The 15,925-nt window shown below is 39.9% G+C and overlaps 1 protein-coding gene across 2 annotated transcripts in view; it reads right to left on the reverse strand.

Annotated features, from left to right (window-relative positions):
- The window catches only part of pcnt (pericentrin), a 193,198-nt gene that overhangs the window by 64,529 nt on the left and 112,744 nt on the right, over positions 1–15,925 (reverse strand). For both annotated transcript variants that reach the window (XM_048598706.1, XM_048598705.1), the window contains 2 exons: positions 15,322–15,519; positions 8,684–8,857 (listed from right to left, as the gene is read on the reverse strand). In XM_048598706.1, the coding sequence (XP_048454663.1) occupies positions 8,684–8,857; positions 15,322–15,519 (372 nt within the window). The remainder of the gene's footprint in view (positions 1–8,683; positions 8,858–15,321; positions 15,520–15,925) is intronic.

The following is a 15,925-nucleotide window of genomic DNA, read 5'->3' on the forward strand; positions in this document are numbered from 1 at the left end:
GACGGGACAGGCTGCACATGAAACATGCTGAGACCAGAGTCCTGGCAAATTGCATAACCAGGGCTGTAGATACAGCTTCAAACTAAATAGTGCAGTGGTGGATTTAATTGCACAGAAAATTAGAAAATCAAAGGTAAATGAGAAGGTAGGATTGCAGGTTAGTGAAAATGGCTTGATTGTTACCAGAAATAAAAGGAAGGGAAGGAATGAGTGAATGTCCTATTGTACGGAAATTTGATAATAGATCAAATTTAAAGGGTTTGTATCTTAACACATGAACATTTGGAATAAGATAAAATGAAATGGCTGCACAAATGAAAGTAAATGAATATTAGCTCAACCATTACATAAAGATGGTCACAAGGATAGAAGAACCATGAACTTAATATTTGACCTTTCGGAGAGACAGGAGAAATAGAAAAAGATGGTGGGGTAGCACTGTTAAAGAGATGAGATGAGGACAGTTGAGAGAGACGATGGTGTAGAATCCATTTGGGCAATATTTGACTTAAATAATTATAATGAAATGACAACAAAGTTAACTCAAGTGATAGATTAGCAGAAATAACAATAAGCAAGCAATGACAGGCAGGTAAGGAAGTAATTCATGACTCTCAGCAAATATACATCCCAGTAAGGAGGAAAACTCGTGAGAGGGATAAACCAACCACGGCTAACCATGGAAGTTAAGGAGAGTGTTAAATTGAAAGGAAAGGCATATAAGGTGGCAAAAATCTGTGACAGCCCCGAAGACTAGGATAAATTCAGAATCTGGCATAGAGGGACTAAAAAGATAATAAAGGCAGAGAAAATAAATTACGAGGGCAAACTTGTGAAGAATATAAAACCTGACAAAAAGGAGGACATAGGTCCAAGGGAACATAGGCACCTCAGAAAACAAATCTGGAGAGACTGTGATAGGGAACAAGGAAGTGGCAGAGGAGTTAAACATACATTTTGCATCAGTCTTTACCATGGAAGATACTTTGCACATCCCATTAGTATTAAAGAATGCAGGGGAGGAATTAAATACCACTGTCACTAGAGAGGTAGTATTTAGACAAATTAATAGGGCTAAAAGCAAGTAAGTCCCCCGGTCCTTAAGGCTTACATTATAGGATTCTAAAAAGAGATAGCTACAGAGATATTAGATGCAATGGTTGTAACTTTCCAAAAAACCTTACATTCTGGAGAAGTACCAGAGGATTGGAACACTGCCAATGCAACACCCCTGTTCAAAAGGGGATGAAGGCAAAAAGTAGGTAAATATAGACTGAGTAGCCAATTGTTGGAAAAGTATTGGAATCAATTATTAAGGAAGTAATAGCCGAACATGTGGATAGCCGTAAAATAATCAAGCAGAGTCAGCATGGCTTTGCGAAAGGGAGATGGTGTTTGACTAATTTATTAGAGTTTTAAGGAAGTCTCAGGCAGAGTGGACAGAGGGGAGCCAGTAGATGTGTTGTATTTGGACTTTCAGAAGACATTCTATAAAGGTACGTCACGAAAGGTTAAGTTATAAGAATAACAGCCCATGGCATTGGAGGTAGTATACTAGCATGGGTAGTGAATGGGCTAATAGGCAGGAAACAGCGAGTGGGAATAAGGGTTTCTTTCTCAGCGTGGCAAACTGTGACCAGCGCGATTCCACAGGGGTCAGTGCTCGGACCAAAATCTTGACATATTATAATAAGTCACAGTTTTAATGACTTGCAGGAAGGAAGTGAACATACGGTGGCCAAATTTGCAGACAGCACAAAAATAGGTGGAAAGGTATGTTGAGAGGGCGATACAAACAGTTTACAGAAAGATGATAAGTAAGTGGGCAAAAAGTTGGCAAATAGGGGATAATGTGGGAACAACTCACGGGAGGCAATGGCCTAGTGGTATTATCACTGGACTGTTAATCCAGAGATCCAGATAATGTTCTGGGGACGCAGGTTCGAATCCCGCCACAGCAGAATTAAGAATCTAATGATGCCGATTGTCGGAAAAACTCATCTGGTTCACTAATGTCCTTTAGGGAAAGAAACTGCCATCCTCATCTGGTCTGGCCTATATGTGATTCCAGACCCACAGCAATGTGGTTGACTCTTAACTGCTCTCTGAATAATTAGGGATGGGCAATAAATGCTGCCTGGCCAGTGACGCCCTCATCCCGTGAATGAATAAAGAATAAAGGAAAATTTGAACGTGCTCATTTTGGAAGGGAGAACAAAAGAATAGAGTATGAATGAAATGGAGAAAAACTGCAGAAAGCTGCAACACAAAGGGATTTGGTGTACTTGTGCATGAAACACAAAGCTAGCACACAGATACAGCATGTAATCACAAAGTCTAATGGATCTTGGCCCTTATTTCAAGGGGATTGGAGAATAAAAGCAACTGTACAAGGTGCTGGTGTGATCATATCTGAAGTACTGTGAGCAGTCTTGGTCTCCTTATTTAAGGCAAGATATCATTTCTTTGAAGACACTTCAGAGAAGCTTCACTAGGAAGATCCCTGGTATGGAAGCTTGTCTTATGACTAAATGCTGCTTCATAGTGGGCGAAATGGAATATTTGTAAAGTTAATGCCACATCCTGCAACAATTGTGTTAGAACCCAGCAGCACCAATGTTCAGGAGAGCTGCATCCACTGGCCTGTGAAACTCCTGAATAGTACTCAATTCCACAGGCCTTCCCAAAAAAGATAACACAGGCTCACTAGAGCTTGCAGCCAAGAATCCCAAGGCCTCTATTAAAAACCCACATCTTGAAAACGAACTTAAAAAAACACATGCAGAAGAAAAGTGGCAGATAATTTTTAAAGAAAATAAGAACAACTGTTAGAGCTAGGCTGTTTAAAAGTGAAATCAGGAAACATTTGTTCACACTGAATTGTAGGAATTTGCCTACAAGATTTGATGCTGACATAATTGAAAATTTCAATACAGCAGTCAGTAGCTGTTCATTATTGATATCAAGGGATATGGAGCAAAGGTAAGTGCATGTGAGCTGTAGGTCAGCCATCACCCAATAAATGGCAGAGCAGATTCAAGGTAAGAACATAAGAAATAGCAGCCCCTTACAGCCCTTTGAGCCTATATTCAGTACAATTATGGCTGATAGTCAGCTTCAATACCACTTTCACACACACTCCAGACATTACTTGAGGTTCCCGGAGAAACCAAAAGTCTATTTCAGGCTGAAATATTATTCCGTTATTGATCCATTCTGGAGAATAGAATTTAAAAAATTGAGAACCCTTTAAATTTCTTCTCCTCTCAGTCCAATTCTGAGACTGCCACTTGTTTTGAATTCCTCAGCTGGGGGATCACCTGGAGGTTTTTAATGGAGGCAGTGAGATTTTTTGCCCTCCTAATTGCCCAGAGAGAAGTTAAGAGTCAATCACAATGATATTTGCATGTATGCCAGGCCAGATAAGGATGGTAGATTTCCATCTCTAAAGGACATTAGTGGACCACAAAAGTTGTTACAACAATGGTTACATGGTCACCATTTGTCCAGCTCTTTATTCCAGATTTACTGCATTAAACTTCCACAATTTTTCATGGTGGGATTCATACCCAAGTCCAGTTCGTTAGCCTGGGATTCTGGATTGCTAGTCCACTGACCTTACCACTTTGCCACTGCCTCCCAATTTGAGGAAGATCGCACAAGTGAAATAGGAAGAGAAATTCTGATCCAGTCCAAAGACTTTGTTTTTAAGCTAAATGAGTCCCCAAACTGTAAGAGTGATAAGGAGATAGTAGGAACTGCAGATGCTGGAGAATCTGAGAACAAGGTGTAGAGCTGTGTTCTGAATGTAGACATTGTCACTCTGATGCTGCTTGGCCTGCTGTGTTCATCCAGCTCAACACCTTGTTATCTCTATGTAAGAGTGATAACATTCTTCTGGCTGACTTTTATACTTTTCATAAAAGAGCTCATCTCATCCTTTACGAGCCTATTGAGTATTACTTGGCCTCAACACTGGTCGAATCAAAATCCCGCGTATTCTCTCTCAGTTAGAGAGTCTCCTATTCACTAGTAGTGAGGAACTGAACAAAATTAAGAAACAAATTATTAACTTTTGAACTGCTACTTGCCTCGCTGCATTCTTCATCATTCAAACCCTTGTAATAAGGAGGAAGGGCATCATTGCTATATGATACTTCTACTTTTGAACCTTTCCATTGCTGCTCTACCCATTCTTCCACAATGTCCTGTTTGTGATTTTTCATTGTACTCATTTCTCATTTTCCCTACTTTGACTTGATTTCCTTTAGTCTTAATGATGAGTTAGCTGCAGTGAAGCACACACCACTTCTGTGACATCACAATGACAAAATGACAGGATTAGCCAGTTTCAACTTTCTTAGGCTAAAATAAAAACTTGCTTCATTTCTACAGACATGACTGCAGCCATCATAAATAGAAATAGTTGATGGTTTTCAGCCAGTATTTACGATAAAATTACTATTCCTAAATTCTTAAGAATCATCCTGATTCGAGTTTGGTGAGGATTCAAGATCAGACTGAATTACCTTAGAAGTTCCCCTGTTGCACTAATGCTATATTGAGAGAAAACTAATTTCTATAAAGCAAATAGGATTTCTTCTGAACTTCTGCTAGGTAACAGGAAATGTCTCAAGGAAATTTATCTCTGATGCTTCACTGAGCAGCTCAGGCTGACCTCATTTTGGCCTCAACTCCACTTTCCTACCTGCTCCCCAGAACCCTGGACTCCCCAGTAGTTAGAATTTCTGTCTATCTGCGCTTTGAACATTTCAATGACACAGCTTCTACAGCAGTTTGGAATAGAGAATAGAAAAAAAATTCATTGCTTAGACGAAATTTTTCATTTCCATTTTATATATACAACTCTATATTCTGAAACTATACTTTCCTATATCTGCATTTCCCCCCCAAAAGATTAATATCCTCTCAGCATCTGTCTGTCAAGACCCTTTAGAATCTTGTACATCTCAATAAAGGTCACCTCTAACTCTTTAAAACTCCAATTGATGTGGACCAACCAGCTCAATCTTTTCCCATAAGAAAACCCCAGGAGTCAATCCAGTGAACTTTCTCAAAACTGCTACTAGATTGTTCCATAAATAGCAGGACCAAAGCTGCATGTATCACTGTAAGTGTGGTCTCACCAATGCCCTGTACAGTGGACAAGATTTCCCTTTCTTTACATTCCATCCATCTTAAAGGCCAAAACTCCATTTGCCTTCCTAATTACCTGTCATACATACAAATTAACATGTGCTTCACTTTTCACTGTCTTTGATAAGTGCAGCTTTAACAACACACAAGAGCTTGACACCATCCAAAACAAAGCAGTCCCCTTAATTATCACCTCATCCATCACTTTCAACATTCACTCCCTTCATCAACAATGCAAAGTTACAGCAATGTGAACCTTTCACAAGATGCACTATAGCAACTGATCTAGTCTCCTTTTGATGGTACCTTCCAAACCAATGACATATACCACACAGATGGACCAGGACAGCAGATGCATGGGAACATAACTGCTTGTACATTCTTCTTCAAACCACACACCATCTAGACTTGGACATATATCATTTATCCTTCATTGCCGCTAAGACAAATTCCTGGAATTGTAGCTTTTCCATGGATTGCAGAAGTTGAAGCTGGCTATCATACTAATATACAAGTCCCAACAACATCTTGAGCAGTAACCTTACTGAACGCCGTTTACAAATTCAATAATACTACATTTGCTGTTTCTACTTCAGGCATCCTCCTTGTGACATCATTGAGGAACCCTGCTAAATTTGTCAAACACAATGTCACTCTCACAGAACCATGTTGACTCAACTTTATTATGACTTTCTAAAACTTACGCTGCTATTTCCTTTATCATATATAACTGCATTTTCCCAATGGCTAATAGTTTCCTACTTTGTTTTTCAATTTCCTTGAATAGGTTGATACATTTACATTCTTCCAATTCACTGGAACCTTTCCAGAACCTAGGGAATTTTGGAAGATTAGAACCAATGGACCATAGAACGAGATCCAGGAAACTGTAGTCTCATTACATTGCCTACCACTTTTCGTCTAATGATAGTAGCTTAATCAGTAAAATCAACATGTAACTGAAACAAGCAGCTTATAAGGTTATGATGAATGGTCGCAAATGCTGTCAGATCTCTTGACTACTTCCAGAATTTCTGTTTTTCAGATATCCAGCAACTGGAGTACTTTACTTTTTCATATGTTTCCACATTTGATTCCTCACCTGTCTTGAATTAACCTACCTCAACGAATAGAGGCATTAAAAATAGCTTCAATTCCCAGAATGGAGAAAGGATTGGAAAAATAAAAACAGCTATGGGCCCTGCTGTCGATGGCTATCACCAGTGATTCGTACTGGAAACAGTGGATGTATTGACAAGGACACTTTTCATTCTGGTCCAATTATCAAGCATATACTAAGCTTACTTATAAACTAGGGATTCATAGAATCATCATAGAATCCCTCCAGTGTGGAAACAGGCCATCGGTCCAACAGGTCCGCAATGACCGTCTGAACAGCATCTCACCCAGACCCATCCCCCTACCTATCCCTGTAACCCTACTTATCCCATGGCTAACCCACCTAGCCTGAACACTATGGGCAATTTAGCATGACCAATCCACCTAACTTGCATATCTTTGGACTGTGGGAAGAAACCAGGGCATCCGACAGAAACCCATGCAGATACAAGGAGAACGTGCAAACTCCACACAGAAAGTTGCCCGAGGGTGGAATCAAACCCGGGACCCTGGCACTGTGAGGCAGTAGTGCTATCCACTGAGCCACAGTGCCGGATTCATGAGTGAGGAACTTGCATTTGAATAAGCATGTGGAGGGTGCCCAGAGATTACAGATTAACATTGGTCAGCCACCTTTTCTCGTACTTCAAACGCAAGAGCTGTGACATTTTTCATTTGCTGAGTTCAGCACACGTTTTAAAAAAAAATACAGCAGACCACTTCTAACAGTTTACGGGGACAAAGAGTTTCTATACTGACTTAAATTTCTATCGTTTTTTTGCAAAGGTGCAATTACACACACACACACACACACACACACACACACACACACACAACAAGCTTCGCTAATATTACTGGATCCTGAGGCTGTAGACTTGCTCGCTGAGCTGGCGTGTTTGATTACAGACGTTTCGTCACCCTGCTAGGTAACATCATCAGTGCACCTCCGGTGAAGCATTGGTGTTCTGTTCCACTTGTTATTTATATACCTTGGTTTGCTAGGGTGGTTGGCATTACTTCAGCTTCTGTTTTTTAGTGGTTTGTATACCAGGTCCAGTTCATGTGTTTGTTGATGGAGTTCTGGTTGAAATGCCAGGCCTCCAGGAATTCAGCCGAACAGAGTCATGCTGGGGAATTCCTGGAGGCCTGGCATTTCAACCAGAACTCCATCAACAAACACATGAACTGGATCTGATATACAAACCACTAAAAAACAGAAGCTAAAGTAATGCCAAACATCACAGCAAACCGAGGCGTTTGATATAAATAACAATCGGAACAGAACACCAACGCTTCACCGGAGGTGCACTGATGACATTACATAGCAGAGTGATGCAATGTCTGCAAGCAAACACACCGGCTCGGCCAGCAAGTCTACAAACTCATCCACAACCCAAGCTACAAATCTTCTCAATGAAAGAAAAAAAACTTTAAATTACTGGATCCTTTCTACTGCAAATAAAATTAATCTTGCAATAGCTTTATTGGATCTGGACCGGTTCATAAATTAAGTATTACTTTTATGTGTTAAATTAGACAAAGTTGTTCACTCCATAAATTGCTGTTATGAATACAAAGTTTTGTGAGATTGTTGTGATTTTAATTGTCTCTTTCAATTTAAGGTAGAACTGAGTAAATTGCCTCCTATTAATTCTGGCTGGTAAGCCAATGCAACCCAGTGGCCATAGGACAAGGGATCCAGATCAAGTTCTAGTTAAATCCATGCAGCAGTTTTAATACTTAAACACAAAGCGAGAAGCAGTTGACCTGGCTTTATGCAGACTTAGTGATTCTCAGTAGTTAAGACTCAGAAATCCTACAGATGGGGAGAGACAGTGAAGACACAGGAATACTACAGCTATGAATAGATTCTCTGTTTGAAGAGAACGATTTTCTAGAGATTGAAAAGCCAAAAGGTCCCTTGCTGCTGCAATTCCAAGAAGCTATGCTCAGGAAGACTGAGTAAAGGAATTTTTGAAGACCTTCAGAAAACTTGCCTCAGAGTAACAGAGAGAAGACCGCTTACTAACCACCAGGAGGGATTAGGAATTTAAAAACAAAATTACATTTCTCCTGAGATTGTGATGTATAAATATAGCATGGGGTTATCAGTCATATTAGGAAACTAATAAGGAATACCTGCACTCTAGTTTATTGTAACACTAGCTGTTGTCTCAGTAATATTTAGTTGATGTTATTTTAGTTTGATACAGTGAGAGTTTAAAATATGAAATCTCATCATGCAATTCCTTAAATTTGTCACTGGCAATTAAGATCTCTTTTAGCAAATGACAATCTTTATGTAGATCATAATACTGACCCAAATTATGAAATTTATGTCACTATGTTGATTCTTTCAAAAGGAACACTACTGATACTGAGATAGCTAATGAAAATCAGAATTTACCTGCTCTTTAAGAATACGTTCGAGCATTGTAGGTAGAGAGTTCTCTCCTCCTGTAGACTGATGTTGCATGTGTGAACGTAATTCAGCCAAGAAAGACTTTTGTTCTTGGGTTAAAACTGCCTGCACAGCCAGTAGTAACTCCCTTCTCCAATCAGTCCTCCTACTTGCAGCATCCTGTTTCGGTAAAAGGAATGAGGGAAGGAATCAAGACTTCTGAAAACCAAATAAACTATAATTCAGCTTCAAAATTATTATTCAGACGATTATGATTTTGGTAAAATTTTCACGGAATCACAAAAGGAGGACATCCGTCCCACTGTACGTGCAACGGTTCAATGACCTATTGGCAATCTCCTGCCTTTTCCCCATATCCCTGCACATCATTTTTCTCCAAACAATGTCCTCTTGAATGCCTGAAATGAACCTGCATCCACTAGAAGTCCAGGTAGTGCATTCCATACCGTTACTACATGCAGTGTGAAAATGATTTTCTTTCCTCATATCACCCTTTGCTTTGTTTGCAAATCACTTTAAATCTATGTCCTTTTGTTTAATGAACGGGAACAGCTTTTCCTGACCTACTCTATCCAGCCTGCTCATGATTTTGAAAACCTCTATCCAATCTCCTCTCAGCCTTTTCCTTTACAAGAACAGTCCAATTTCCTCAATCTATCCTCATAACTGAAGAGTCTCATTCCTGGAACTATTCTTGTTAATTGCTTCTGCACTCTCTGCAATATATTCACATTTTTCCTATAATGTGGCACCCACAGCTGTACATAATACTCCACCTGAAGGCTAACAAGTGTCTTTCTACAAGTTCAACATTACCTCCTTGCTCTTGTACTTTTTGCCTCTATGAACAAAGCTGAGAAGACTGTATGCTTTATTAACCGTTCTCTCCACCTGTTGTGTCACCTTCAATGATATGTACATAAATACAGGTCTCTGCTCCAGCACCCCTAAAGATTCAAACACCCAATTTAATTCACATTGTGGCATTCTTTCCATGTTGGTTCAATGTAGCACTCAGCCTTGAGTCAAAATGTTTAAATCCCACTTCAGTGACACATGCACAAATCTCTCTGCTGACAACGCAGTACACTGCTGAAGAAGTGTTTCTAAGTCAGAGATGTCAGCTTTCAGATGAAAAGTTAAATCAAAGCCTCGTCTTTGCTCTCAGGCAGGCATAAATGAGCCCATGACACTATTTGAAACAGTACAGGGCAATAAGCCCTTGTGGCCAAGTCAATATGTATCCTTCAATCAATATTATAAAAGTAAACTATTTGTTTATCATCAAATTGCTGACAGAGTTTTAGTTATGTAAATTGGCTGCATATCTTCTTCATTACTACCATGTTTACATCTCAAGTATTTCACCGGCTATAAATTGAATGAAGGTATTCTGAGATATTGAACGAGGCTAGATAAAATGGTAGCTTTCTCCATTTTAATTGCTGTGTCGAACTTGGGAAGTAGCCAATAATGGACTAAAATTAAATATAATTATAGGACAGCAAAAATGATATCTGTAGTTACGGACAGGTAAAAATAGTTTGATGCTCCTTCATTCCAACACACATATTGCAGGAACAAAAACAAAGTTGCTGGAAAAGCTCAGCAGGTCTGCCAGCATCTGTGAAGGAGAAAACCGAGTTAACGTTTCGGGTCCGGCGACCCTTCCTCAGAACACACATTGCAGTACAGCATAACAAAACCTTAAGATGATCTGAACATCACTGATCCATTTCACTCCTCCCTTGCCACTATCCAGGGCTCCAAACACTTCAATTAGATTACACAGTGACTTATTTGTGCCACTTTTTAATTTAGTACATATCAGTTGCCATCAATAATGTAATCATTTCCACATTAGGGCAATAAAACAGACTTGGTGACTGTGTCCAGAACACTTTTCTCAGGGGCTTAGTGCATGAGATTCAGGTTTCCACTGCTGGAAAAAGAATGCAGAATAAAATCACAAGAATTTCCTGGCATCAATTGAGGTACTGTAAATGACAAGGGCAAAACTTGTTTCGACAATGCTACAAAATCTTCCTCGCTAACATCCAAAGATTTGCACCAAAAGTGGGGTAGTTGTTGCACAGTTGAGTCAAGGAACAGGCTTACATAATCCTACTCGTCATCATACTTTTCAGCAAACGTCAGATTCTTCCATCAATCATTGGTAAACAGGCCTATTAGAGGTGGTGGTACTTTCAGACTAGAGAGACCCCTAGAGTTCTCAGCATTATGACTCTAAGAATCACAGAGTCATAGAGGTTTACAGCATGGAAACAGGCCCTTCAGCCCAACATCCATGCTGCCCAGTTTTCACAAATAAACTCGTCTCATTTGTCTGCATTTGGCCCATATCCCTCCATATCTATCCCATCCACGTACCTGTCCAAATGTTTCTTAAATAATAAAATCGTACTTGCCTCCACCACTACCTCTGGCAGCCCGTTCCAGACACTCACCACCCTTTGTGTGAAAAAATTTTCCCTCCGGACCCTTAACCGTAATCTCTGCTCAGGTCAAACATGGGCAGGAAAATCCCTGCCGATAATCAATTACTGCATCCTTCAGTTGTTAAATCAGTACTCCTCCATGTTAAACAGAACTTGGAAGAAGCAGTGAAGGTAGCAAGGGCACAGAATGTACTCTGGATGAGTTTTCAATGCACATCAACAATAGTGACTTGATTGGGCCCGTGGCAGACAACAAGAGAAGCAACAGCAAAAAACTTGTTTTATGTCTCTGTCACTAATCTATCTGTTGCTCAAGCGTGACAGTATTGCCAAGAGTAACCACCTCACAGCTCCTGTGGGGACATAGTCCCATCTTCACACTAAGGATACCCTCCATCATGCTGAATGGGATAAGTTCAAAACAGATGTAGCAACTTCAATAAAAGGAAAATACTGCAAATTCTGAAGATCTGAAATGTAAACAGAAACTGTTGAGAAGGGCACCCACCCAATGTTTCCAGCATCATTGATGCTGTTCATCAGATAACGTAATTCATGCATATTATACCAAGAGATGGCTGAAGGCACTGAATACTGCAAAGCTCTGACAACACTTCAGCAGACTTGCATTCCAGGCCTAGCTGCGTCCCTATCCAAGGTGTTTGTACATTTACAATAATGGCATCTAATGAACAATGTGGAAAGTGGCACACATGCACTGTCCACAAAAGGAGAAAAATCCAATCCAGCCAAATGTTGGCTCAAATGTCTATACTGAATCATTAAAATACTCTCAAAGCGATGGTGGTGTCATCAACAGCATCAAGCAGCACTTACTCATAAATAACCAGCTTATTTATGCCCAATTTGCGTTCAGTCAGGATCAAGCAGTTCAGTACATCATAACAGATTTGGTCTAAACATGTTAAAAAACTGAAATCCAGAGGTGAGGTAAGAATCTGCGCCCTTATATTAAGGCAGCATTTGACAAAATATGGCATCAAGCAAAAGTTGAATTCAAAAGGAACCAGGGAAAACTCTTTACCAGTTGGACTCATATCAAACACAGAACGTTTGTAACTGTTGGAGGTCAATCGTCCCAGCAAGAGTTCTTTGAGGATGTGACAAAACACATTGATGAAGGCAGACCAGTGGATGTGGTGGAAATGGATTTTAGCAAGGCATTTGATAAGGTTCCCCATGGTAGGCTCATTCAGAAAGTAAGTAGGCATGGAATTCAGGGCTGTCTAGATACAAAACTGGCTGTCCAATAGAAGACAGAGGGTGGTAGTAGATGGAAAGTATTCAGCAGAACTCGGTGACCAGTGGCGTTCCGCAGGGATCTGTTCTGGGTCCTCTGCTCTTTCTGATCTTTATAAAGGACTTGGATGAGGAAGTGGAAGGTTGGGTTAGTAAGTTTGCTGATGACACGAAGGTTGGTGGAGTTGTGGATAGTGTGGGGGGCTCTTGTAGGTTGCAACGGGATGTTGACAGGATGCAGAGCTGGGCAAAGAAGTGGCAGATGGAATTCAACCCAGACAAGTGTGAAGTGATTCATTTTGGAAGGTCGAATTTGAATGCAGAATACAGGGTCAATGGCAGGATTCTTGGCAGCGTGGAGGAACAGAGGGATTTTGGGGTCCACATCCATAGATCCCTCAAAGTTGCTACCCAAGTTGATAGGATTGTTAAAAAGGCATGTGGTGTGTTGGCTTTCATTGGCAGGGGAATTGAGTTTAAGAGCCGTGAGGTTATGCTGCAGCTCTATAAATCCCTGGTTAAACCACACTTGGAATATTGTGTTCAGTTCTGGTCACCTCATTATAGGAAGGATGTGGAAGCTTTAGAGAGGGTGCAGAGGAGATTTACCAGGATGCTGCCTGGACTGGAGAGCAGGTCTTATGAGGAAAGGCTGAGGGAGCTAGGGGTTTTTTCATTGGAGCGAAGAAGGATGAGAGGTGACTTGATAGAGGTGTACAAGATGATGAGAGGCATAGATAGAGTGGATAGCCAGAGACTTTTTCCCAGGGCGGAAATGACTATTACAAGGGGGCATAATTTTAAGGTGAGTGGAGGAAGGTATAAGGGAATTGTCAGAGGTGGGTTCTTTACACAGAGAGTGGTGGGCATGTGGAATGTGCTGCCGGCAGTGGTAGTGGAATCAGATACATTAGAGACATTTAAGCGACTCTTGGATAGGCACATGGATGATAGTATAATGTCGGGTATGCAGGGTAGTTTGATCTTAGTAGGATAATAGGTCTGCACAACATTGTGGGCTGAAGGGCCTGTACCGTGCTGTACTGTTCTATGTTCTACGTTTTAAGAGTTCCTTAAGAAACTGATCCGATCTCTACCACCATCTGCTGCTTCAATGACATTAACCTATATTCTATCTTTAGGTCAGGAGTGTCGATGTTTACTGATGACTGTACCAAGCTTAGTACCATTCATAACTGTTCACATACTGCATGTAGCAAGGCCTGGGCCACGTAACACCTGTTTCGATAAATGGCAAGGAACATTTGTGTCATACAAGCGCCATGCAATGACCATCTCCACGAAGATATACATGCGCCATGCAATGACCATCTCCATGAAGATAGAATCTAACTATATCTACTAGATAGTCAATAGTATCACCATTACTACATGCACCATTAACATCTGTTGGATTAAAATTTTGCAACTCCTTTCCTAACAGCACCAAGGAGCCACAGACTACGCAATTCAAGGAGGTCATGCAGGGTAATAGAGAACAGAAAACAAACTCAGGCATTACCAACAACACCCACATCAGAGGAATGCATAAAAAGAAACCTACACCCCCAAAACATGTACCATTTGTTTCTTGTCTCATTAGTTTGCATATTGTTGTCCAACATCATCCAATTCGACTTCTAATGACTCTTGTCTCCTTCTACCATATCACTAATCATTCAATTGAATAACAGAATAATAAATTCGAGTTTTTCCAATTCATTCGTACACATTATTTAAATAGCAGGGTCAGCTATCATTGGAGAAAACAGAGAAAGGATAAGTGATGGAGGCATCGTTCCGAAAGTGGGAGTGACTGTAGTATAATGTGTAAGTAATGCACTCATTTGAAAAGTCTATAGTGAGCAACCATTTACAACAAATCAATACCTCCAAAATAGATTAATCCATAGAAACACTCTTGAGCTGGTGAGAACAGAGGTTATGAATATGAAAAGATGGGATGTCTGTATATTTATGCATGTCATGGTGCAACAAAATGAAGTATGCATAATTTTTGTGAAAAAGACACGGCCATCACGGGAATGGAAAAACAAAGCTGCGAGTGGACTCAAGCAGAATGGAAAATTCAAGTACGTGAATCGAAGTGAAGAAAAATCATTGCAGAGTGGCATCATGGTATGAGGAGGGGGAAGCGAGGGTGGTACCAGGGAAGATATGGAGGTTTAATTCTCCAGGCAAAGATTTAATTTAATCAACTAACAACTTAAACCAGATCATTGATAAGCTTACAAGTAAAAATGATCTAGCTTACATAGTTTCATTTATCACATTTTGTAAAATATGTAATCTGACATAAAATCACATTGTAGTTAATTTATTAAATCTAGGATTATATAGTTAAAATAACTAAAGATTGCAAACTTTTGTTACAGTCAAGAATTAACTTTAGTAAATGACAAAATAAAGCAATTATTAAAAGAAAAAGCAGAGGTAGCTCAGCTGTAATTTTTAATTCTGAGACTGATAATAGCTTATGCTAAGTTTAGCAAAAATCTCAATGATATCAGGCAAAGGTGAGAGTTACATGGAGTTAGGATGTAGATCAGTTGCAATCACATTGGTGGGACAGGTTTAATAACCTATTCCTGTTCTGATGTAAGCATGTATTTGACATGGCCTTTCTAATACAATCTTTATTTATACACAATATGTTGAACAAGCAAGACAAATCTATGGAGGGCACTTAAACGCTAACATTCTAATGGTTCAACACGCAATGCCACTCTATCAATGTTACACAGTTGTAATATTTGTGGACCACACCTTTTAATAAGTTGTAAAATAATGTATATGTGATGAGGAGGAGAGGTGGAGATGTGCTGCACATCTCAGTTGTATAAGATATCGACACACCCGTACACAATAGCTTTGAAATCTTACCTCATTACACTTGTCTGTTGCTTTGGAAAGCAGTTCCTTTAGTAGCTGAATTGTGTCAAGTAGTGACTTTTTCTCTTGTTGCCATTCTTCCACTGTTTTGCTCAAGACAGAGACAGGTTCAGATTCAGGGCAGACAATAGGCCTTTGTGACAATGCTAACACCCGACAGCCTTCCTCATGTACCCTCTTTAGCAATGCCTGATGGAGAAAGACATGAGACATCAACCTCAACCACTACATCATGAACAACAATAAACATTGGAAGCAGACTGGAAATGCCACATTGTGTGTCATAGTAAATTATGAGATTAAACTATTATTTAAAAATAACTCCTATAAAAGAAGGCACAGTAAGCTGAAATGATAAAATCCTGAAAGACAATACAGATCAAGATTACACTAAGCCTGGGAGAAAAGACCTGAAACTTCTAGTGAGAAGAATTTCTATTACTGGGAAAATGCATTTTTGATTAATGTAAAAACTGGCATAGTATTTTATGAGATAGTAGGAACTGCAGATGCTGGAGAATCCGAGACAACAAGGTGCAGGGCTGGATGAACACAGCAGGCCAAGCAGCATCATAGGAGCAGAGAGGCTCCTATG

This window comes from Rhincodon typus, chromosome 7 (assembly GCF_021869965.1).
Source record: "Rhincodon typus isolate 14 chromosome 7, sRhiTyp1.1, whole genome shotgun sequence".
Taxonomy (NCBI): Eukaryota; Metazoa; Chordata; class Chondrichthyes; order Orectolobiformes; family Rhincodontidae; genus Rhincodon; species Rhincodon typus.